Below are 23,752 nucleotides of genomic sequence, written 5' to 3'. Positions count from 1 at the left end.
CGACGGAATAAAAAATGCAACCCACAATACATTTTCGAATTTCCGAAAAAGCTGGCTATTGAAATTAAAATATCCAGCTTTTTTCGGAAATGGCTAAACACAAGCAAAAGATTATTTAATATGTACTCCTATTTAATGCATGAACAAAAATTACCTCTGTATCATTTTCGATGTTTGTAATTAGATTTTTGAGGCACGCACTCACTTCACAAATTTAAAAAAATCAACAAAAAATCGCAACGGAACAGATCAAAACAGCAACACGATCAAAACTAATAACTTTTAAAACCAGAGAATCGCAAAACAAAGCTCTAAAGATGAAAAATCGCAAATCTAAATGTTTAAACCACTTTGACAGAACTGACAATTTCAAATTTGAAATGTCATATAATTTATTTTTCGCGTGGGTTTCATAACAACCAATGAGAATCAGTGGCGCGAATGCTTCTTAATATTTTAATGTTATGGTTTGGGGATTTTGTTATCTAAGGAATAATAAAAAAAAAGGCATTCTATCAGTGGACGCAGTCTATTAATGTATATGTATTTACCATTGTTCAAAATATCTATAGGTGAATTTGTTATTACCTAAGCGACCTTAAAGCTTTAGTGTTTTAAGGACCCTTTTTCGCACGCATTTTAGCGTCAAAATAGCATATTAAAGAACGAGTTTTATAAGGGTTGATTTGGTGCACGAGTCCCAGGTGTAGAAAACGACCCGTAGGGTAGTTTTCTATGGGACGAGTGCGCCAATACCCTTATAAAACCAGTTTTTTATGTTATTTTTTAGAATTTGCACCCTTGTTTTAATTTTTAAATAAAAAAAATAAATTTTCAAATTCTAGGGAATTTCGTATTAATTGGTGATTCAACGAAACGGATGCAACTACATCTGCAACAGATGTTAAAAAGTAGAGTTTGAACATTAATATTGGAAGTTTTTTGGTGTAATACACTGAAACATTGATAAAAATTTCATTAAAATATAGTGTACTTTTATAAAGCCATAAACGACTCCTACTCACTGACGTTTATAGACGTATTATAAACACAAATTCTAAAAACAGGGATTATGATTCAGGTATGATAAAAAATTGATTTTTTATCGTCTCATATTATCAAATTATTTGATTTGCACGCTCCTATAAAGACTTCGCTTATTTAAAAAAAAATATGCTCCGTGGCTTACGCCAAATGTACAACTCGTCATGAAAGAATTCAAAAAAACGAAGAGCCTTCGACACACTCGATCACCCGTTCTTGTGTGGAAAGTCATTGTGTTACGGGTTTGATCCTAACTCAGTATCATTTTTTCGTCAATATCTTAGTAATCGTGGTCAACATGTTCTGATAAATAATTCAATTTCACAGTATGGTGACATTAGTTCAGGTGTACCACAGGGTTCTATTTTAGGTCCCATTTTATTTCTTATTTACACGGCTGATCTATTTAAAATAACAAAATTCGTTAAAAATCGAAGTTTTGCTGATGACACTCAAGTATACTATCATTTTGCAGCTCATGAAATTAATGACGCTTGTAAGTACTTACATTAATACTGATCTCGCGGCAATTGCCAGATATTCTGAAGATAATAATTTAAAACTTAATATTGATAAATGTGCCGTCATCTGTTTTTCCGGTAGAAAATGTACGGAGTTTGTAAATCAGAATGCACAAATAATAATAAATGACAAGATTCTTCAAACCCACAACAGTGTAAAAAATCTTGGTTTGATTATTGATAATGATTGAAGATTTAAAGCCCACGTCAATTTTGTTGTAAAAGATGTTATACGGCCCTAAAGTTGTTTTATTCCAACTATCATATTCTAAACTTTAAAATGAGAAGAAAGCTATGTGAGTCCCTTGTGGTCTCACATCTTAACTACTGCTTAATTATTTACTATCCTTGCTTAGATCAAAAAAACAAATCGAGGTTACAGAAAATTCAAAACTACTGTTGTAGATTTATCTTAAAACTTAGAAAATACGATCACATTTCTACAAAAATAAATGAACTCAGGTGGCTGCGTGTGGAGAACATCTTTCAGTATCAGCTGTCCGTGTTTGCTTTTAAAATCAACCAACATATCTTAGACGAAAATTTAAATTTCGCAGAAGCCTACATGACGTTAACCTTCGGCATGTTTATAACTTGTCAATGCCGAAATATCGTACTGCAATTTTCAAAAGATCATTTACGTATCACGTCGTCAGATTATTCAACACCGTTGAATTATTCAGAACTTGCAAAGTAGTAAACAGCTTCCGTGCAAAAGCAAAGCAATTCTTTCTTCTGAATGATATTTGATATTTGATGGAGGAGAGCAGTACCTAGTTGGAGAAAGAAATTAGAAAAAAAAGTCTTTCTTTTATTTTTATATTACATATAATTAAAGCTGGGATTCTATGCAAATTGCATATTTGTTTCTATGGCGTATATAGACAAAATTTTGGATTTTCTGGGCATATTAACAAATTTTGAATGAAATTACGTCGTTTCAAAAATGCATATTTTGCATATTTGAAGCACCTTGAGCATATTTTGGCGAAAAATGCATATTAGTGCATATTTCTGCAATTTTCCGGATTTTTTTTGTTAATTTATTGAACCCTTGCAAGTCTACATGGTGCAGATAGAGGGACATCAGAAAATATCCGCTTGCTTTGAAAACATAGGACTTCTTGGTAAAGCGTAATTCCAGAAAAATAAGACCATAAATTTAACAATGGAATGAACAGATCTCCTGTTCCTAAAACTTCCTGCTAAGGATGTCGACCCTTTCTTTCGAAGAATTTTAATCGCTATACGTGAATTTGCATTTTGCAACATTCAATCACAAACGGTCGTAACGAAAAGAGCCTTTAAAAACAATATGCCGAAAATATTTGAATCAATTTTTGCTTGGATGTAACAATATCCGGAATTATTATTCGAAGAAAGTTCAGGGAAAGTGTTTTGCAAGGCCTTGCAGCAAGCACTTGAGTATTTGAGTGTGAATACACACGTATCTGAAATACATGTGTTACTTTTAACTCGCCAATTTATAAAACTTGTCTCTATAACATTTTGCAAAATTCGCAAAAGTATTCAAAGATGAGAATTTAAATTTTAATTATATAATTAATTATATAATTTTTTCCATAAAAATGTAACTTTTTAACATGGCTCCAGTTGGTTGCAAAAAAAAAAAATGGAAATTGCCAGAATAAAATTGACACATTTTTACAATTATTTCATAGTGTGAAACCTTCTTACGATAGATAGGTTAGAATTATGGTCAAAATTCAATGACATTTTTGATAGGCATTGTCATTGTCAAGTAGACAATTAATTGACAAATGGTTAACACCAAATTTACATTAGAAAAATTTTCGTTTCCCGTTTTTTTTTTGCAACCAACTATAAGATTTAAACAGATAATCCGTGATCCGTAAGCTGTATAGTGCGTTCACAATCGACACTTCAACGCCAGTAGGCGTTTTTTTTTTTTTAAAACACCCGATATAATGCCTATAAATACTGGTAATTGGTGATGGTGAGTTAAAGTCATCGGCAAAAAAAAATTTTAATAAAAGTCCTCTAGTTTTCGAGATAAAAATTACTAAAAATTGGGTTAAAATTGTTAGTACCATTGTTAGTTTCCAAAATCTTGCAAAAAAATATTTATTTTTCATATTGTTGTATAGTCCTTTATTATCACGCTTGGTTACCAAGGTTTAAAAAATACTGCCCCGCCTGAGGCGTAAAATATGCTGGGATTGGGTTACTTTATCCCTTTTGTTTAAAAAAATTAAAAATTGGTTTTTTGGATTTCTTAGGGCTTCTAGATGCCACAGTTTTTTTTGTACTAGCAATTTTCAAACACCCTGTATTTTCAGTTTTGTTTTTATATTAATAAATTTTGCATAAATAGATTAATTCTGCGAAATTTGTCTTTTTTGTAAAAGTGATAAAGCATATTATAGTATATTTATGATATAAAAAGTGTGCATATGCAGGTGTCCCAAAATAGAGGGGACTAACGGTGCACTACGGTGTAGAAGAGACTACCGTAAACGTCAGAAAAATGTTTAAAACATTCTATTCGACTTATTTACTGATTGGGCGGTCCTTGACAGTGGCACTTAACAGTAAAATTATTTTGAAATATATGTATTAAATTATCATGACACCTACCTCTAATCGTACATATTATCACAAAGTACAGGATTACTCACTACCAATATCTAATCCTGCACAATAGTGAATTTAGAAGCTTTGGAAATCGAAAAAAATATTTTAAATCCACTACGGTAATATTGCAAGGTAATGATGTACGAGTACATCTTTGTTTACATTGTATTACCGTTAATAATAAAAATAATAATAATTTATTTTTTTGTCAGAAAAATTTTTTCCATATTTTTTTCGTGTACATTTAAACATCCTGGATACGGTAGTAAGTAGTTAGTACGCTATTTTTGGGACAGCCTGTATATGCACATATTTTTTTCATTTTTCAGTGCATATAATCCGAGCTTTACATATAATTATTTTTTGTTGTATTAATTTCTTCAGTTTATATTGTCTTAGTTGTCTTCTTTTACTGTAAGCATTATTTTTGTGAATTGACTTTTTTTGTTAAATCTTACTCTAAATATATTTTCTTTATTTGTATACACATAGGATTTTTTCTTCTTTTGTATATTAGTAATCTAACTTTCTTATTCCCCTTTTACTTTTGATTTTGATTGCTTTTTTTTTTCTTTTCTTTGAGGTTAAGTAGAATAACTGTTGCTAGACTTCGGCCCATCTTTGTATTTTGTTTGTCTAAATTTTTATATTGTATTTTTTTATACTGGGTGCCCCAAAATTCGCGGAACAACTCAACGAGGCAATGTCAATTCATGTTAGAAAATAACGAGAAAAATAATTAAAAAATTCTATACCTCTTAGATTTGAAGATATGGGGGCCCAAAAGGTGCAGCTTTGATCTCATTTATTTTATATAATAAAAAAGATTTTGACTACTTGTCTTTTACTAGCCAGTGGCCTAATAATTTTGAACGATTGTGATCAGGTTTGCAATTATTTTCTTCATTATTTCCAGCATTTCCAAGTAGTAGTTTTATGTTCATTTTACCTCAAATAGCGTACGGCAACACGGCTTTGATTTTTCCCTCTTATTTCCATGGATACAACAAAAATGAAATATTTGCAGACTATTGGGATGCATAGAATGTTTTTAAATGTTGCCACATTTAGTGTAACGAATAGGTCCCTATCTCCTACAAAAAAGAAGATTGATTTTTTTAAACATTTTTTCCTGATCTCTTAATGGCTACTTAACATCATACTACTACGTTGTTCCGCGAATTTTGGGGCACCCAGTATATTGTCTTGTATGCTTCTTTTTTTTTCTCTCTTTAATAAAGTCCTTATTATTATAATCCAAAACCTTCAAAATAAAGAAACAAATATGAATTTAATAATGGATGTGGAACTGTTTGACGATTTGGAATAAATAGAACTATAATTGAATTTGGTATTCCCCGAAATATTAATAATATCAGAGCAGATCAACTTTAATAGCTTACCAAACAAAGTGTGATGAAAATTTTGCTTTTGCTGGAAAATCAACTGGAGTTTCCTTTGGACATGTACTATGCCGGCCAAAAAATTTCCTCCACCCTTTTCCTGTCATTTCACAAAAATTGGGTGTAGTTTAACCTTTATTGTCATTATTATTGACGTTTGCAAATTAAAATTTGAAATTTATTACTGTCACCCTTAAGAATATACAGGGTGTTACGGAATGGTCTCCCAAGAATTTCAGGGTGAGTTTGTGAGGGAAAATGTGGTTGAAAACCTTAATATCATTTTTTCCTAAGCCCCACTGTTTGGGAGCTTTTGCACCATTTTATTGTTGTGATAATTAAATAAATAGTTTTCCTGGGTCCTTTTTTTACCTTTCGAATTGGGAATTCTTTTAATAATAGGGATTAAAATTTTTGCTTTTCAGTTTTAGAGCTTCGTAATTAATTTCAATGTCAGTGGACACAGTCTACATTAATGAAATTTAAAAATGGGTTAAAATTGTTAAATTATTTTGTTAATTATATTTAACAAACTATCAGAACTTGTAAAAAATTAAGCAAGCTAAAAGTGTGCGAAAAATAATTTTGAAATTGGCAGTAGAAAAACCATTAACGCGAAATAAAGTTTTTCTACTCCTATGTTTAAAACGTCATTTATCGCATATGTTTCCATGACGCCAAGTGATCTTTTAAATAGACCTTGACAAGCTGTGAGTTTGGCGTTTTAGTCACGAGGTGAAGTTTTTAAAATAAAAGTTCAATCTGTTGAGGAGTTAAAATGTTACAGTCTTGATATATATATTTTTTTTAAAAGACTTTAGAGATACATTTTTTGTCCTTCACTGATGGTTAATGTATTCATGCGATTTTCTTGCTGAATATCCCTCTGCATAGATTCATATCCTGAAATAGCTATTTGTGTATTAGGAGCGCAAAGTGATACATTGTCGATTGAGACAATGTACATTTGCGCTCGCAACACACACAAGATTTTTTCTACAATCGCAACTATGACTACTACATATTATTTTATTTGGACCAAATGAATGTAATACCTTCTTAAAATCAGAAACTAATTATTCACAATATTGACATTAAAAGTACAATAATTCCGGTTTTTGAAAAGTAATCCATGCTCTGGAAGTGTGCATTCTGGTTCTTTTGCTGCACTTACAATTTCGGGAGGTGTACACGAAAACGCTTCCTCAACAGTTTCCCTTCCTTCTACAGGCTTTTGAGCAATGTTTTTTGTAAAAACACAAAGAACACCGACACAAACTGACACAACAATTCTTTCTGTTTATTCGTTGTCACTAGTTACAATAATCACTGGACATCTGATTTTAACAAAAAATTCGAAGAGCGAGCGTTTTGTACTCGTACATTTTTTCGCGCGTGAGCGACAAAGTGACAGTCCTCGGAAAACGTCAACTTTGCGTTGTCAAATGCAAGCGCAAAGACCTACTTTCTACATCGATTGTAGAAAAATTTTATTTTCGTGCATTACTGACAAAGCAATGATAACTTTGTTAGCAATGTACTCAAAAAAAATCTCGGATAGAATCTATGTATCGGGATATTATAAGTGAAAATTTACTAGTAAATTTTTCAGAAAATTGCATGACACTATGGAAGAACCAATCAGAATTTAGAGTTTTTTCTTGAAATAGTGATGTCGTGCAATTTTCTTACCGACTACCACTCGTATGTTGATTGAATCCGCACGGTACTACCGTGCGATCGAAAATAAAAAAAATCGAGATGACCATGATTAATACACTTCAGTTGGCAGCACGTAAAAATTTAATTCAAATGTCATCAGATGTCATTAATTACAATAGTAACTTTCAAGGCACTTACCAGCAACTTGCCTTGATTATTTTGTTTTTCCATACCTGAAAAACAACGTGTTCAAAAACAAGCCTGGCACAGTTCCCGAATTAATTCAAGTAATTACTGATAACTGCAATTTAATTGATGTCCCGACTTTGCGAAGGTCATTTGAAAGCGAAGAGAGTAGCATTATGTTTGGAAGCTGAAGGCAGACATTTCGAACATTTACTCTAGTTTGTAAATACGATTAAATATGATTCTTTTACAACCGATAGGTTGTATGAAAATCAAGATTTCAACGTTCTCAAAATTACTAACCTAACTTTTAAGACTGACGTCTGATAATTGAAATTTTAACGAATTGCCAACTGAAATTTTTGGTTACAGCCAACTCTAATTTTTTTTTCGATCTCACGGTATTTCGTGTTTGTTTCCCGAGATACATACACTCCCCACAAAAATTATCGCACCACCCTGAAATATCTGTGTTTTTCCAAAACGAATATGCATGAAGGCAACATACTAGGTCTACATCATGTAGAAACAGTTTTTATTTACTTATTTGCAAGCACCAACACCGATAAGGATTTTGTTGGCAACTTTTCTTTTAATTTGTGATAAAGCTGACTATATCAATCATTACTTTATAAACCAATAAGAATCTTTGATTTTCTTTAGTTACCATGTATTACAGCGGTTATTGTAGTAACCAGGGCGATTTCGAATATACGAACCTTTGTATATTCGAATATACCAACCTTTGTATTTTCGCTCGCCGCCTTAACTTACAAAATTTTTTGCGCTAGCCGTCACATTAACGTCACATTAAATCGCTCTGCTACTGAATGCGCCCAGTCGGTTTCGGGAACCTGTTTATTTATTTATTTATTTATTTTATTCATGATACCCGTATACAACTCGAGGATGGAAAATTCTCGATTACTCGACGTGTTGCCGGAAACACCACTCGATCTACGATCTCGTGGTGTTTCCGGCCAACACGTCTCGTATAACCGAGAATTTTCAATCCTCTAGTTGTATAATACAGAGTGATCAACAAGGACTGAAGCTGCTGGCAACAATGACAACATGATGAAAATTTCAGTGAAGTTGGTAGCATTACATTTTCATTGGTCAATTTTGACGGGCAAATTTAAACTTCAAAATCAAGTGTCATTTTTGTATCAATTTATTAATGAAAATGGTTTTCACACTAGAGCAAGACATTTTTATTGGTATGGCGTACTTTCGGATTGGAAATTTTGATGCTGCTAATGGTTGGCAGTATTCCACGGAGCACGGACGATACATTGCACTAATTTCAACAAATATTCCTCGAGCCAGTTGGTACTCGTACCTTGGGCGGCCCGGTACCTTAGTCGCGTTTAGGCAGCATTGCATGAGATTGGTGCAACGTTACCTACAAACAGGTGATGTGAAAAAGGCAAAACCTATCGGTAGAACATCTACACTTACAGAAGATGTAGTTGAGAATGTTCGAGGTAGAATGGAACAAAACCCTCGAAAGTCAGTGCGAAAGCTTTCACTCCAAACAGGCGTGATTCTTATGTAAAACACACGCATCCAAAGTTCTTTGTTGGGCACGTTTAATGCAGGGCCTAATAATCCTTACCATTAAAAATCCCGTCATTCCTTTTCCTTACTTTACAGGCTTGTCATATGGAAGTTGCCTAACCATTTTAAAGAAGAAATTAAAGTTCCACCCTTACAAATTTTCCCGGATCTAATCCCTGCATCCCGCAGACTTTCAGCTCGAAAATAATAACACATAAAACATGTTTCTGTTTCTCAGGAGGGGCATGCGGGCACGGCCTGTCGCTTTTATGAATATCGAAACAGTGGGCCATTATTAAGTACCGCTAATTACATTTTATACTGTTTTTGGTCGTTTTGTACGTATCGTGTTTTAAAACTACCAACTCATAACATAACCTAAATTTTTTGACATTCACAACTTGCAGCGGGTGCCAACACTGACGCACAAAAAAATTTCATACTTTGGGAATATTTTGCTGTCATTTGCTGCCAACAGCTTCAGTCCTTATTGATCACGCTGTATATGAATATACCCATTTCTTCCAGTTTATTTGTAGTCGCCTTGTTTATAGAATGTGTCATTTGTGTAATATAAATTTGACATGATGAATGTTCCTCAACGTGTTAGCTACCATCTGACCCACGAAGAAGCTGTCCAAGCACTTGCTTTGCTACAGGATGGTCGTAGGCAACGTTACGTGGCGAGAGTCCTCGGTGTTAACCATTCTACCATTGTCAGGCTGGCACAAAGGCACCAAGAAACTGAGAGTGTTGACAGAAGGCCAGGACAAGGTCGTCGAAGGATGACATCGGTCCGAGATTATCGCTTCCGTACTAGGCATTGTAGTGCTTGATTGCTTCAAAGTGAGATGTTAGCTGCTAGAGATGTGGAAATTTCGCTGCAAACTGTAAGAAACCGTCTTCGGGAAGACAATATTCGGGCTCGTGTTCCCGCAAGAGCACCGCAACTCACCAGACAACATCGTGTAACTCGTCTAGCGTTTGCTAGGGAACATGTGAATTGGGATATTGGAGATTGGCAGAATTTTATGTTCTCTGACGAATCACGATTTTGTCTTTATGCAAATAACAGACGAATGCCGGTGTATAGGAGACCTGGAGAGCGATATCTTCAATGTAACTTTGTTCCCAATGTGAACTATGGTGGAGGTTCGGTAATGGTTTTGGGTGCTACCTCTGTGCAAGGTCGTACAGAATTAGTGTCTTTGCGTGGGGCTCGTATGACGGCTGTACGTTACATTACTGACATTTTGGACCCACATGTTATTCCGTACGGCCCATTTATTGGTCAAAATTTTGTGTATATGCACGATAATGCTCGACCACACACAGCTCGGATAGTTCAAGAATACCTTAGAGACACTGAGACACCTGTTATGGAGTGGCCAGCTCGAAGCCCTGATTTAAATCCAATAGAGCATGTATAGGACACCCTTCAACAGCGTGTATTAGAGCGCAGAATGGTTTTTAGAACTCTCCAACAGTTGGAAGCAGTTCTTGTGGAAGAATGGCATAACATACCGCAGAATACATTGTAAACCTTTACGAAAGCATGCTTCACAGAATGGAAGCTGTCATTCAAGCCAGGGGTGGAAGCACTCGTTGTTAATTTAGTTATACAGAGCGCCCAGAAATGTGGTAGCAAGTTTTTCAATTGGTCCCGCAAGATGACACTTTTTTACAGAGACCTTTTTTATGCATGGCAACGCCGCTATCTAAATTGAGATATATAAATGTCAAGAATTGTCAAATGTAAAACATTCAAATTTAAATTTTATTGAAAATGTTCAAATTGACCACCATTATACTCAATGCATAACTGAACCCTGCGAGCAACATCTCGACAAATTTTAGTGCACAAATCGGGGGTAAAAATTGTTCGGAAAACCTTTTTAACATATTCTTTTGAAAAAATTAAAAAATTAAATGTTGCAAGATTGAACAAATTTGGCTTTTCGAAAGTGCCATCTTGTGACACTTTGTGTAAAAGTTGCTACCACATTCCTGGGCGCACTGTAGTGCATAATTAATTTATTATATTGTTATAAATCCGTTAAAGAATCTTTCAAAACGTAGATTTTTTTGTTTTTATTTATTCTTTTGTATTATCTTACACCCTTTTATCACAACAATGGAGATCGTAGCGGTACATTGTTTGGTTTACCACAACTGTGGGTAGTGCAATAAAAATTGAAATTTAAAATTTGGAGTTAAGTTTAATAAATTCGCTTTCTTTCATTCAAAGTATTACTTACACGAAATGGCTGAACAAGAAGAAGATATGAAACGTAAAAGTCGGTGCACCCGAACTGCGGTCAGCGGTCAGAAGCCCAATAATCCGACACCTGAATTGCAGTCAAAGAATTTTAACTTACCTGGTCGTCTCTAATCTTATCTCGAACTGCGGTCAAGAAAATTTAACTTATTAGGCAATCACGAACTTTTTGGGACCGAGTTGGGTATGATCATTTAGTGGTTTTGTTGGATGTATTTCGGTGATAACTAAAATGTATGTACTATTCCGGACATGGAATCTTGGCCACAACTGACATTTAACTGACAAATATGTGTGAACTGGCCTTTATTGAATATAACCCAACTTTTGTCTCGATAATGCCATTTCCCTGCTTTTTTGATGTCACAAGAAAAACTTCAAAGGGATTTTTAATAATTGTCATTTATTGATGACACTAATGATTGGTTTACATCATTTTTTTAGAAATGTCAAAAAAATGTTGGCCAAGATTCCGTGTCCGGAATAGTACCTGTTGGCTTCCCCCACCATGCCATGAATTGCAATTAAATTTTATTATATTTTAATTCAAAACTTTGGAAACAAACATTTATTTACAAAACAGTATTATAAAACTTGTGAGACACGCATTTAACATAATCATACTAATGTTTTGGTATTAAGGTGTTCAATCTTAGAGTTAATAAAATTCTGTTTTCGCGATAGTCAAATGTTCCATCAACAAAGAATATTTGTTGATTACACATAAACTGCATGTTACTTTCACAAGAAAATATTATGTGAGATTATGTGCTGATAAAAAAATTTCACCTCTCCAGATCTTGACCGTACTTGGACCGTAGTTCGAGTGCGCCCGTAAAAGAATACTGTCAACGGCCAGAGAGAAGCAGGGTATTGTTAATTATTGTTTGGAAAGAAGTGAATTCACTCCATTACATAACCAAACTTTTCTTATAATTAGATTTTGTGTACAGGCAACTGAAAATATATGTCACCATAGGTACAGTTGCGGCCGTTGAAATCTCAGACAGGAAAGATTTAAATACTCTGTATAAATTCCGAAATTTGATTAGCGTAAACAGGATTTTCATCAAGGATTATAAAGTCAGTGTCAGTATTTGACATATTAGGTCAGAATCGCGCGTAACTTTTGAAATGCCGCAATTATCTGATTTGCAAAAATGTGTTAGACTAAGGGACGGTGTGAGTATAAGAGCCATTGCGAGAGAAATTAATGTGGATAATGTTTGAGTGACATTTTGAGAAACGTCACTTTCAATACCATTTACAAACCCAAAAGTTTGGAGTTGTCAAAGTGTCTGCGTTTTCAACGGCCGCAACTGTACAGTCCAAAGAAAAGTCAAAAATTTGACACTGACAGTGCGGGAGTTTAATAAACGGATAGTAACATGAAAAGTGGTATAGTGCTTTTATTTTTATAAGGAATTTTGAATTAAGCTATAAATAGAGACCGCCTACACTATATTTTTTCTTGGTAGGCGGTTGCGCGCGCCACTTATAAAATTGTCCAACGAAATGGAATGGTTAGTGGAATAGAGTAACCAATAAGGAGGTCACATTTCGTTGCAGGATTCTGTAAATGGCACGCACAACCGCCTGCCAGGAATAGCAGTTTATTTAACGAGTTCCTGTGTAATTTGGGTTTTTATTGGCACTCGTGGACCTTTAAAACTCTCGTTTCACTCGAGTTTTAAACTGGTCCACTCATGCCAAAAAAGCCCAAATTACACAAGAACGAGTTGAATACGACGAGCCCCCGAAAGGCTCCAAATCGCTGAAAATCTTTAAAATTAGCTTGACGTTTCGTTTTGACAAGTTATCAAATTGATCAAAATCCGTTCGCACAGGAGAAAATTCTGAGTGTCGAACAAAAAAAAAATACTATAGTTTTTTATTTGTCTGTACCTCAGTGCCTCAGTAAATTTCATGTATTAAAATAAATATGCAATTTAGAAAAACGTATAATTCATTATCTTTAATGTAAGAGTAAGTTGTAAATTATCTACGTCAGATTAGAAATTTTGCTACATATTTAATTAATCCTAAAACTATGGACATGTTAAACAGGAATAACAAAATGAACTAACTGTTGACTGGTGTCACCTGCACTCGGCACAGATAAACAGATAAATTAAAACACAGGTAAATTTTATGATTTCCTGTTTTTAAAATCAAAACATTATAATAAATTTCTTGCTAATTACAGCTTTAAAAATATCTAAAAAATAAAAGTATGCGTGTATTGGTACTTACAATGTTGTAATAAGGTGAAGTTCGAGGAACTGATGAACTGGGTGGTGGTGAAGCACAACCTTCGGTCATTGGATGTTCATGATACATGAAGCTATGTAACATAGTGTTTTGAGGTAAAGTACTTGGTTCTGACAATTGAAATGTTGCATAAGGTGATATGTCCTCTGATGTTTCTGGAAAAAAAAAATAAAAAGACCATGTCTAGATCTAAAGTATATACCTAAATACGTAAATGAAACGGAAACACATAATATACTAAATGACAAAAAAAAAACAACTAAACACATACAAGGAGTTTGATTTTTGAGATGAAATTTGACAGATAGCTGACGGGTCTAACAAGCAACAAACAATGAAAATTTGAACGAAATTCGACAAGAGGTAAACATTTTTTGCAATTTTTTTCTTCTGCTCTCTTGATTACAAATTAATTATTTCTGGTAGTTTTTGAAACGTTATCAAACTGCAGAAAGTTGTATCGCGTGTAAAGAACGACAAAGTATGCCCCAAGTTAGAAGACGTAATAAATTTCACCAATTAAGTTCTTTTGAACGAGGGCGCATAATTTGTCTACGAGAAGCAGAATTTTCGTACCGATAAATTGCAGCTCAGGTTAACGGAAATGTGAGCACTGTGTTGCCCTGTTGTCAGGCATGGTTTGAAGAAGGAAGAGAAGCTCGTGTTCCCGGGTCAGATCGACAAAGAAGCACTACAGTAGCTCAAGACCGATATTTAACAATAATGGCATTAAGAAACCATCACAATTCCACACGTCGAGTAGGAGATGAGTGGTTTGGTGTTAACGGTCGGCCGATACACATGCGATCCATACAGTGTGGAAACTACAACGTGATCAAGAATGACTGAGTCTGTTGGTAGCAATGAAAATTTGAATGATTTTGGTACCACTGTAATCTAAACCCATTTCCGGTTGTCAGCTTTGACAGAGTTGACAGGAGAATTTGACGTTTACCATCAAAGGGTCATTTTTGTAATAGCATAAACATACCCGACATAACCAAATTTTTTTTAAATGTCGTGTCAAGTTAAAACATCCGGTCAGTGCCAATTACGAAACAGAAAAACACCAATATTTTTCAATTGTTTCATTGCCAACAGACTCAGTCATTGTTGATCACGCTGTACTTATGGAATAAATTCAGTAATGTCGAAACTAATGACATTTGTAGAAAACGCTGAAACCGGTCAATTTCATTTCTCATAGTGCTTATTTTAAGTTGCTTTACTTGTTCATGACATCATCCATTTTTGAGTTATGACGTCATCACCAATTTTTTTAAATGGGAACCCCCACTTTTTTCTTCTGTTTCTGATAAACCCTTCTACTACCTAAACGATGAATGAGAAAAATTGGTATCTTACATAACATTTTTTTTGAGAAAATGACAAATTTTACTTCAAAAATTTGATTTAAATTTTGATGTAAAAATTTTAACTGAACTCAAACAAAAACAAACAAACATCTAAGCTTAACAATAAAATGTAACGCAAATGTTGAAATTGTCCCCCGCGAACTATTTGGCACTCACCGACACTTTGTACACTGCGGTCAATAATGTTAGGGCTGATTTGTTCCATTTCAGCGGAAATTCTCTGCCGTAAATCTTCTAAATTGTTTGGTCTATTCAAATAAATCTTCTATTTTAAATAAACCCATATAAAAGAATTTTTAAAATGAAAATTAAATTAAATTTTTGAAGTAAAATTTTGTCATTTTCTCAAAAAAATTGTTATGTAAGGTACCAATTTTTTTCATTCATCGTTTAGCTAGTATGAAGTTCTATCAGAAAGAGAAGAAAAAAGTAGGGGTTGTCATTTAAAAAAAAATGAGTATGACGTCAGAGCTGAAAAATGGATAACGTCATGAACAAGTGAAGCTACTTAAAATAAGCATTATGAGAAATAAAAATTGACCTGTTTCAACGTTTTCGACAAATGTCATTAGTTTTGAAATTACTGAATTTATTCCATAAGTAGTTTCCACACTGTATATCGTTTCAATAGGTCGTTTGGACCTCAATCGTACAAAGGGACCAGAAAATCATAGTTTGGATTGAATATTTTCCATATAAGTACAGTTTTAAAGTGATTTCAAATGACTAATGCCATAAAAGTGCTGTTGCAAATGCAAAGTGGTTTTTTGCAACTTGAGTCAACTTTATGTTTATCTATTAGAATTTGGAAAACTAACATATTTGAATACTAATTTGAGTTACGAAAAGTGGAATATTTCTCAACACTAAAAGTTCAATTTTGATCGTTTCCTGAGATACCTAATTTTAAATCTATCAAAGATAACCTCAAAAAACTAATAATAGTAATTTATTATACAAGTTTTATAAGACATCATTTTGTTGCACCCGTTTTTTAGAGCACAAGGAGCGCAGCGAAGAGTGATGTAAAGCAAAAAAGTGCGACAAAATGGTTTATAAAACGAGTGTAATACAATATTTTTTCTATCTTATTCCAATTTTAAATTAGAAAAAGTTCAAAACACAATGCTAGGAAAATTATATTTGGCAAGTATAAAGGGTTGGTAACACTAACTAATCGAACAATTGCAAGTTTTGAAATTAAAGTATCGTGAATTGCAGTGATCACTTAGCAACTATAGGGCATCCCAAATAAATATGACGGTTTATAGTAAAATGTTTCGGCCATAAATCTTAGTAGGTAAGGGTTTCTATTCTTCAGAGTGGTACCGCAACAAAATTACATTTCCTAACTTATTGCACAAATAGCTATTTACACATACAGTTCCCATTAAAATAGATGTGTACATGTGCAGGCTGATTCACGAAGTACTATGGTGGCCAAAACATTTTAGCCGTCACTGTCTTGACATTCACGTAAAGTGTAAATAAACCTTTAGGAACCGTAACCCCACTTTCGATTCTTGTCATTTTGACATGCATATTGTTATTCTGCGAATCAATGTAAACTGCTTAAAGCTGAAATATGTATTCCAAAAATCTGACATGAATGAACAAAATTAGAGCAGTCGTACATAGGATAACCTGAGGTAAGCGTTCTGTGTAGTGGAAAATGACAAAATAATTTCAAGATTTGAAATATACCACCCAAAAAATGCCAATCATAATCATAATGACAATAAAGCATAGATTACATTTTTTTTTTGAAATGACAGAAAATGACGCCGCCGTAGGATAGTCCTACAGAAACACTAGTGGAATTCGACTTTGGTTGTAAATTTATGTTTATCACTTTAAATGCTCGTCAGTTTCGGGTTCGCAACGTTAGCTTCAGGCAGGGATGTTACAGGTAGTGGTATTTATGACAAAGTTTATTACTTGATGATAAAATCTTATTCTTCCGTTGTTGTTGTTAAATTTACAACCAAAGTCGAATTCCACTAGAGTTTGTGTAGGACTATACATATAGTAGAAATTTGAACCGGCGATGTGTCCGCATGCACAGATTACGTAAAAAAAATTACGAGTCTAAATGAGAAATTGATGCAGTTATTTTAATTTTATAAATTCCTTCAAAACCGTTTTATAGCTGCTGCAGTAGAAACTTTACTTAACTGGAAATAAACGTTGTCATCATGAGCACTCGTCAAAATAGTTATTTGTATGTCAAGGATGCGAAATCGTTCTTTGACGTACCGAGAAAAAAATTGTCGCCGAGGTCGTTTAGGCCGAGGCAACACAATCTCAAGGTCGTCAAAGGATTTCGCAGCCACGGTGTATACAACATTTTGTTTGTGTGCAACCGAAAATTTGTAATTATAAAATGAACACGTAAAATTTCCTTCGCTGTCAATAAAAATAGAGTCGGCTCACATGTCGCCACGTCGCTATAGAAACAACATAAATAAAACAATTCATTTTGAAAAAATTTGGAGAAATGTCGGAAGAAAATTACGATGTTTCAGTTCCGTGTACCCACTTATCCAGATTTAAAGAATATTATAAATTGTGCTGTGTCGCATTTGAAACCTGAAAAATCGAAGCGGCAATATGAAAAACGTTACAGTGACTTTAGTCGTTTAGAGACTGGTGTAACAAGAAGAATGTGAAAACGGTGTCGGAAAACGTTGTATTGGCTTACTTACTGGTATTTATTTATTGTGGAAGGTAAATGTTAAGTTATGCTATGACAAGTTGCATCATCTGCCCTCCCTCACAGCCCCCATTGGTCAACCGTTCCCGCCGACACCACACCATCGAGAGAACGCCAACCGACGCCAACAAAAGATCAACACCCAGCCAGCATTTACAAGAAATTTTACTTTCGCAGGGACTCAGCTCCTCTAACCTTTCTCCTAGATACACTGCTTACTTTTTGTGACTTGTATTTAGTTAGTTAGTTTGCTAGAAATAAACATCGATTATATTGAACCCCACAGGCTTACTTTTACGGCCGTCGTCAAGGCAACGGCTGCGAAATTGAATTTCGCAGCCTGTTCTCGGAACGCGAAGTGTTCATTTCGCGTACAGTTGCACACAAAATGTTTTTGCTTCTAGTTTTTCAGGCAGCTTCACTAACTTTTTACATGTAATTAATACAGGGTTATTCTAAATGATTGTAGTCGAAGTAGGCTTGAAAACTGAATGTAAAATTTATGGTTGTCGCTCCACATAAAAAAACATCAAAATGATGTGAATAAGTGAGTACACACCGTTCACACACGGGAGTTAAATTGGGTGCAAAGCAACTCAATATTTTTAAAATTAATTGCAAAACAACTCAATATTTCTGGATTCAATCGTTAATTTACCAAAAATAAATAAAAATCTCATCACCGCACTTTTCAGCTAAAAAATGACAGTGACAGCGACAAAACTGACAGTTCACATGAAAGCGGCAAAAATGTAACATGGGCATGGCCTACTTCGACTACAATCATTTAGAATAACCCTGTAGTATGCACCGAGTACTTGGTAAAAATGCCAGATTATTCGTTTATTGAAAAAGCGGACATGGTGTACATCTATGGTGCAGCTGGCGGTAATGCATCCCAGGAAAGTCTTTATTGGGAGTGGTCTCAAGATCGGCAGGTTCTTGACACGTGAATGTTTTCCGCAACGTTTTAACATCTTCGAGACTAAGGCTCTTTTAATGTGCATATGGCGGCTATAGGGCCTACACAAAGTGATCGTACGCTAGAAGCAGAGGAAGATGTGTAGGATGCTGTTGGACAAACTCCAGGAATAAGCACGAGGTGACTCTCCATTCAACAGGGTTTATCACAGTCAATGGTACGGTGAATTTTACATGACCAAGGCCCATATCATGTCCAACGTCTACAAGCTTTAAAACTGAAGATTTTCCCCGGCGAGTACATTGTTGCGAATGGTTACTTCATCAACAAAATAATGAATTTATCAAATTAGTGATGGAAACTGACGAAGCTGGCTTTAGTCGTGAAGGTGTACATAACAGGCGCAATACCTATTTTTGGAGTGACAAAACTTCGCATGCAATTCGAGAATATCGATCTCAAAACCAATGTTAGATAAATTGTGGTGGGAATAACTTGCATGTTCTTTCGCAAAGATTACCAGGTTCAGATTATTTGGAGTTTTTGAGGAATACGCTGTTCTTTTAGAGGATGATGGTTTTTACTGGACTGCGCTTCCCTATATTTTGCAGTTATTGGAGGAATTGGTTAGATGAGAATTCGGGATTTCAATATCTACTATACTTCGTGAATCAGTCTGTAAAAAAGTTAATTTAATTTTACCTGGAATTTTATCTCCCGGTTGTAATGCTGCTTTATGTATTGTCGCATAGTATCGTTCTCGTTGAGCTTCGGCATTTTGTTGATTGTCCAATTGTTCTTTAGCGAGATCACTTTGACCTAAAAGTATAGTATAAAGAATCAATTTTCTATACTGAAAATAATAAATACAAATACAGGGTTATTCTAAATGATTGTAGTCGAAGTAGGCGTGAAAACTGAATGTAAAATTTATGGTTGCCGCTCCACATAAAAAAACATTAAAATGATGTGAATAGTGAGTACACACCGTTCACACACGGGAGTCAAATTGGGTGCAAAACAACTCAATATATCTGGATTCAGTCGTTAATTTAACAAAAATAAATAAAGATCTCATCACCGCACTTTTCACCTAAACAATGACAGTGACAGCGACAAAACTGACAGTTCACATGAAAGCGGCAAAAATGTAATAACATGGGCATGGCCTACTTCGACTACAATCATTTAGAATAACCCTGTACTTAGCAATCAAATAAAATGATTTAATGTTTGAATGGTAAAGAGACTTATGGACCATATTGGAGCTTTAAAATGATTTATTTGCACACCCAATCATAAATACGAGTAGGTGACTGATATGATGATGTTTGTAAAATTGTAGTAGGTAACCTTAAAGCTTTCCAGTAATAAAGACTTATGTAAACATACAATGAGCGGCAAAAGTATGGAATAAATTAATTAAGAATTAAACAATTTTTTCTTCAAAAAAATCTTTGGACGGGTCAATTTTATTTTATAAAAATACATATTTTAATACCAAATAAAATTCCAAGCAGTTATTTGTATTTGTTTTCGAGTGATGACGTCATCGATATTTTTTTGAAATGGAAACCCCGTATTTTTTTCTCGATTCTGATAGCCCTTTTAATCGTCTAAACGACTGTAATAGTAAGTAACGTTATAAGTCCGGGAACTCATAGTTTACAGTACGAGTGAGACGTTTAAGGACGAGGCGACGAAGGAGCCGAGTCTTGAAACTCGAAACGAGTACTGTAAAAAGAGTTCACGGATGAATGTCGTTATATATTTTATTTCATCCTGCCTCAAATTTCGTTTGAAAGAAACATTAAAATTAATTTCAAAATAATTCAACAAATGCTCCAAATCTAGTCACATTTTTGGAACATGATTAGCAACGGCTGTTTGGCAATTGTTTATTTTGTTGATTTTGTTGAAATAATTTGGTGCGTCAAAGTGACTTCTAAAGCAAATCCTCCAGAAATTGTAAGAAAATCTGCAGAAGCCTGTGCTGAATTAATACCTAGCAAGAGTAGCAAGTCTGGTGAAAGGTATCAAAAACAATTCAGCCATTTTTGTAAATGGAAATCAGAAAATAATGTGAAGAAAATTACGGAAGAGGTTATGCTGGCTGGCCTATTTTTTAGATTTGGTTTAAATGGTTGTATTATTTTATTTGTGAACTAACGTTTTTACTGTGAGAAAGTAAGTGAATCTTCTTTGTGGCCGAAATAGTTAAATTGTTAATTTGTATTTAGCAACACTTAACTGGCGTCCGGCCGTTTTTTGCGTTTTCCCAGATTCAAACTGATGACGTAAAGTATTGAAATTTGACGTGACCACTCGAAAACAAATGACTGCTTGGAATTTTATTTGGTATTAAGATATGTATTTTTATTTTTCACTTTAGTATAATTGCATGATAACTCCTAGGATACGAAATACGTAAACATGTCCATAACAACCGGGGCATAATACAGGGCGTAATAAGAATAAGCGGGCGTAATGAATTCATAACGCCCTCATCAATTCATAATTGCAAAGATGCCGGTTTTTTTTCTTTTTTTTTAAAGAACACGTAGTGAAAAATAAAATCTTGTATGCACCACGGCGTCACCGAATGATTACGCCCATCGAACGATATCCATCTCTCGGGCTAAAGCCCTCGAGTTGGATTCATCGTTCTCCGGGCGTAATCATCGTTGTAACGCCCTTGGTGCATGAATAGCTATTATAAACAATAAGGGTATAAAGTTGATTCCGCTAACCTAAAAAAATTGTTTGGTAACTAACCCCATCTGTTGTAAAAATTTTAAAATAAATATTTTTGGGTTGATGTGGAAACCGTGTTTTTTTGTCAGTTTGGCGGCAAAATATTTAAAACATAAATATTACAAATGGGCAAAAAGTGTTTTATTTGTGGAGCAAAGGATTTTTTTTTGAAATTCCGAGTAACATTCAACTGCGCGAAAAATGGATTGAAGCAATTTATAAAGTTTGTGGTAATTATGTTGTCATATATTTAACGATAAAAACGTTAATTAGGGATTAAAGTAATGTAAATCCTTACCTGCTAATTTGAATGATTCAAAATACAAGGATTAATTCTGAAAGAATTAAATCTTTAAGTTCGTTTTAATCCCATATTAAGTACTTAATTCTGATCTCAGCTAATATTATACGTTTACTTTACTCGACATCACGAAACTTCAAGACAGCAGTGTAATTTGCCAAAAACATTTCGACGAGAACTGCATCAATACTTATGGTAAAAGAAATCGATTAACTAAACGAGCAATACCTTCTAAATTTGTACGTAAAATACGTTTCATTGACTATCTATTATATTTAATTAAGATTTTAGGATTTTCCTGGTTCTAATACTAATAACACTCTACATATATTTGAAGGTAACACTGTCGATGTAGGAAATAATTCAAAATTTATTCAAGTTGATTTAATTAACAAAAAAGAATTAGATGATCTGAAATATCATCATACAGTTTTGAATTTAAAGTTAAAAAGAATGACGGACAAATTGCTTGGCCAAATTAAAATATCTCGAGATTGAAGAAAAAAAAATCTAAAAATTTGAAATTATTGAGTAACAATTTCCAAGATGCAGAAAATAATGATGAAAAGGCTGTATTTCTTTTGGACGTTATCAAAAATTATAGGTCGAAAGTTCCTCGCTGGAGATTTTGTTCTGCGAAAGGTTACGAATTTTGCAGAAGACACTTAGTAAAATTACCATCAAAAACGACAATATCACGATACTTGGGGCCTTTCAATAGTAGGGACGAGTTAATTAAAGAACGAAATTTGAATCTTGAAAAATCCAATTGAAAGAATGTGTTCTTTAATAATTGATGACATGGCTATAAGAGAAAAAATGTTTTATAGCCGATCCGAGGATTGTATATACGGTTTAAGCACTAGTGAAACCCATATTGTGGGTGAAAAACCTAATATAGCAAATAAAATGCTATGTTATGTAATTCATGGGTTAAGTACCAAATATACTATCCCCGTAGGCTATTTCTTTCATGGGACTTTATCTTCAGACACTTATTTCATGAATATTTTGGAACTTCTTACTTCTTGTGGGTTTATTGTACTGAGAATCGTAACCGATAATTTTTCAGCAAATGTTAAACTTTTCAAAATTCTTTGTAATGGTTCTCTCACAAATTTCATTCCTCATCCTTTTTTGGCTCCAATGCCACCGCGAAAGTTGTCTCTCTCCTATATTATCTTCTTCAACCCCTGGTCCTCTTTTACGTTTAATTAATCTTCAAAATCATGGTGGTTTGACTTATCCAAATTATCAGTTTGTAAGTCTTTTAAAAGAATTAGCAGATATTGCCACAGAAATTTTACCATATTTGGCGCAAGAAAATATTTGCAAACTCGTAACAATTTTACATCCACATTTAATTCGTAATTCCCTCTTTATCTGTAATACACATAAAGACAAAATTTGTAAATTTATTATTGCATTATTAATGAAACCACTTTTAAATAATAGTTGTTCACAAAAAACTGATTCCATAAAAAGAAAATCAATTGCCAATAAACCCATAAGTAGAAAGGTTTCAAAATTATAATACTACGTACCTACCAAAGAAGTACCTACCAATCCACCCATTTATGTTCTTTAGTTATGTTATTTAAAATTAAGTTCCTTTCGAGTTTTGTTCCTTTTCCATTTTTTTAATGTAAATAATGTATTAAATATAGTTATATATTTTTCAGTTTTACAAGACTATTGTTTTCTTTTGATTTTCATATCTTTGTGAAACTTCTGGAAGCTTTTGGAAAGATACGTCAATCATTGTTATTAACAGTTTTCTCCGCTAGTTGGAGCTAGTTACCAAACGATTTTTTGAGGTTAGTAGAATCAATTTCAACAATGAAAATTGGTATAATGTTACGGCCGTATGGAGCGCAGCGGAAGCTAGATGAAGTTGGCCATGAGAACAGCAAGGCCATCTGAATCAAAAAGCTACGCTTATAAGGCCGTTTCAATTTTCGATTTTTCCATATAAACTTTGTTTCTGTGACATTTCGGGCGGCAGAACCTTTTTGCGCTCCATCTACCGATTTCGAACGCAATTGATTGAGACTTTTTCACGGCTTCCTAGATTAATAAGAGTCGAAGCCTCTAATACGGCTGGTCGAGTTCATCAGTTGCAAGCATTTTTTCTGTTCCTGAGAG

At 34.0% G+C, this 23,752-nt stretch overlaps 1 protein-coding gene across 8 annotated transcripts in view; it reads right to left on the bottom strand.

The window, feature by feature from the left end:
• Dscam2 (Down syndrome cell adhesion molecule 2) overlaps positions 1-23,752 on the bottom strand; it is a 431,544-nt gene that overhangs the window by 16,802 nt on the left and 390,990 nt on the right. For all 8 annotated transcript variants that reach the window (XM_069036617.1, XM_069036619.1, XM_069036623.1 and 5 more), the window contains 2 exons: positions 19,255-19,371; positions 13,524-13,696 (listed from right to left, as the gene is read on the bottom strand). In XM_069036617.1, the coding sequence (XP_068892718.1) occupies positions 13,524-13,696; positions 19,255-19,371 (290 nt within the window). The remainder of the gene's footprint in view (positions 1-13,523; positions 13,697-19,254; positions 19,372-23,752) is intronic.

This window comes from Tenebrio molitor, chromosome 1, assembly GCF_963966145.1.
Source record: "Tenebrio molitor chromosome 1, icTenMoli1.1, whole genome shotgun sequence".
NCBI lineage: Eukaryota > Metazoa > Arthropoda > Insecta > Coleoptera > Tenebrionidae > Tenebrio > Tenebrio molitor.
This window is presented reverse-complemented; position numbering and strand designations above follow the sequence as displayed.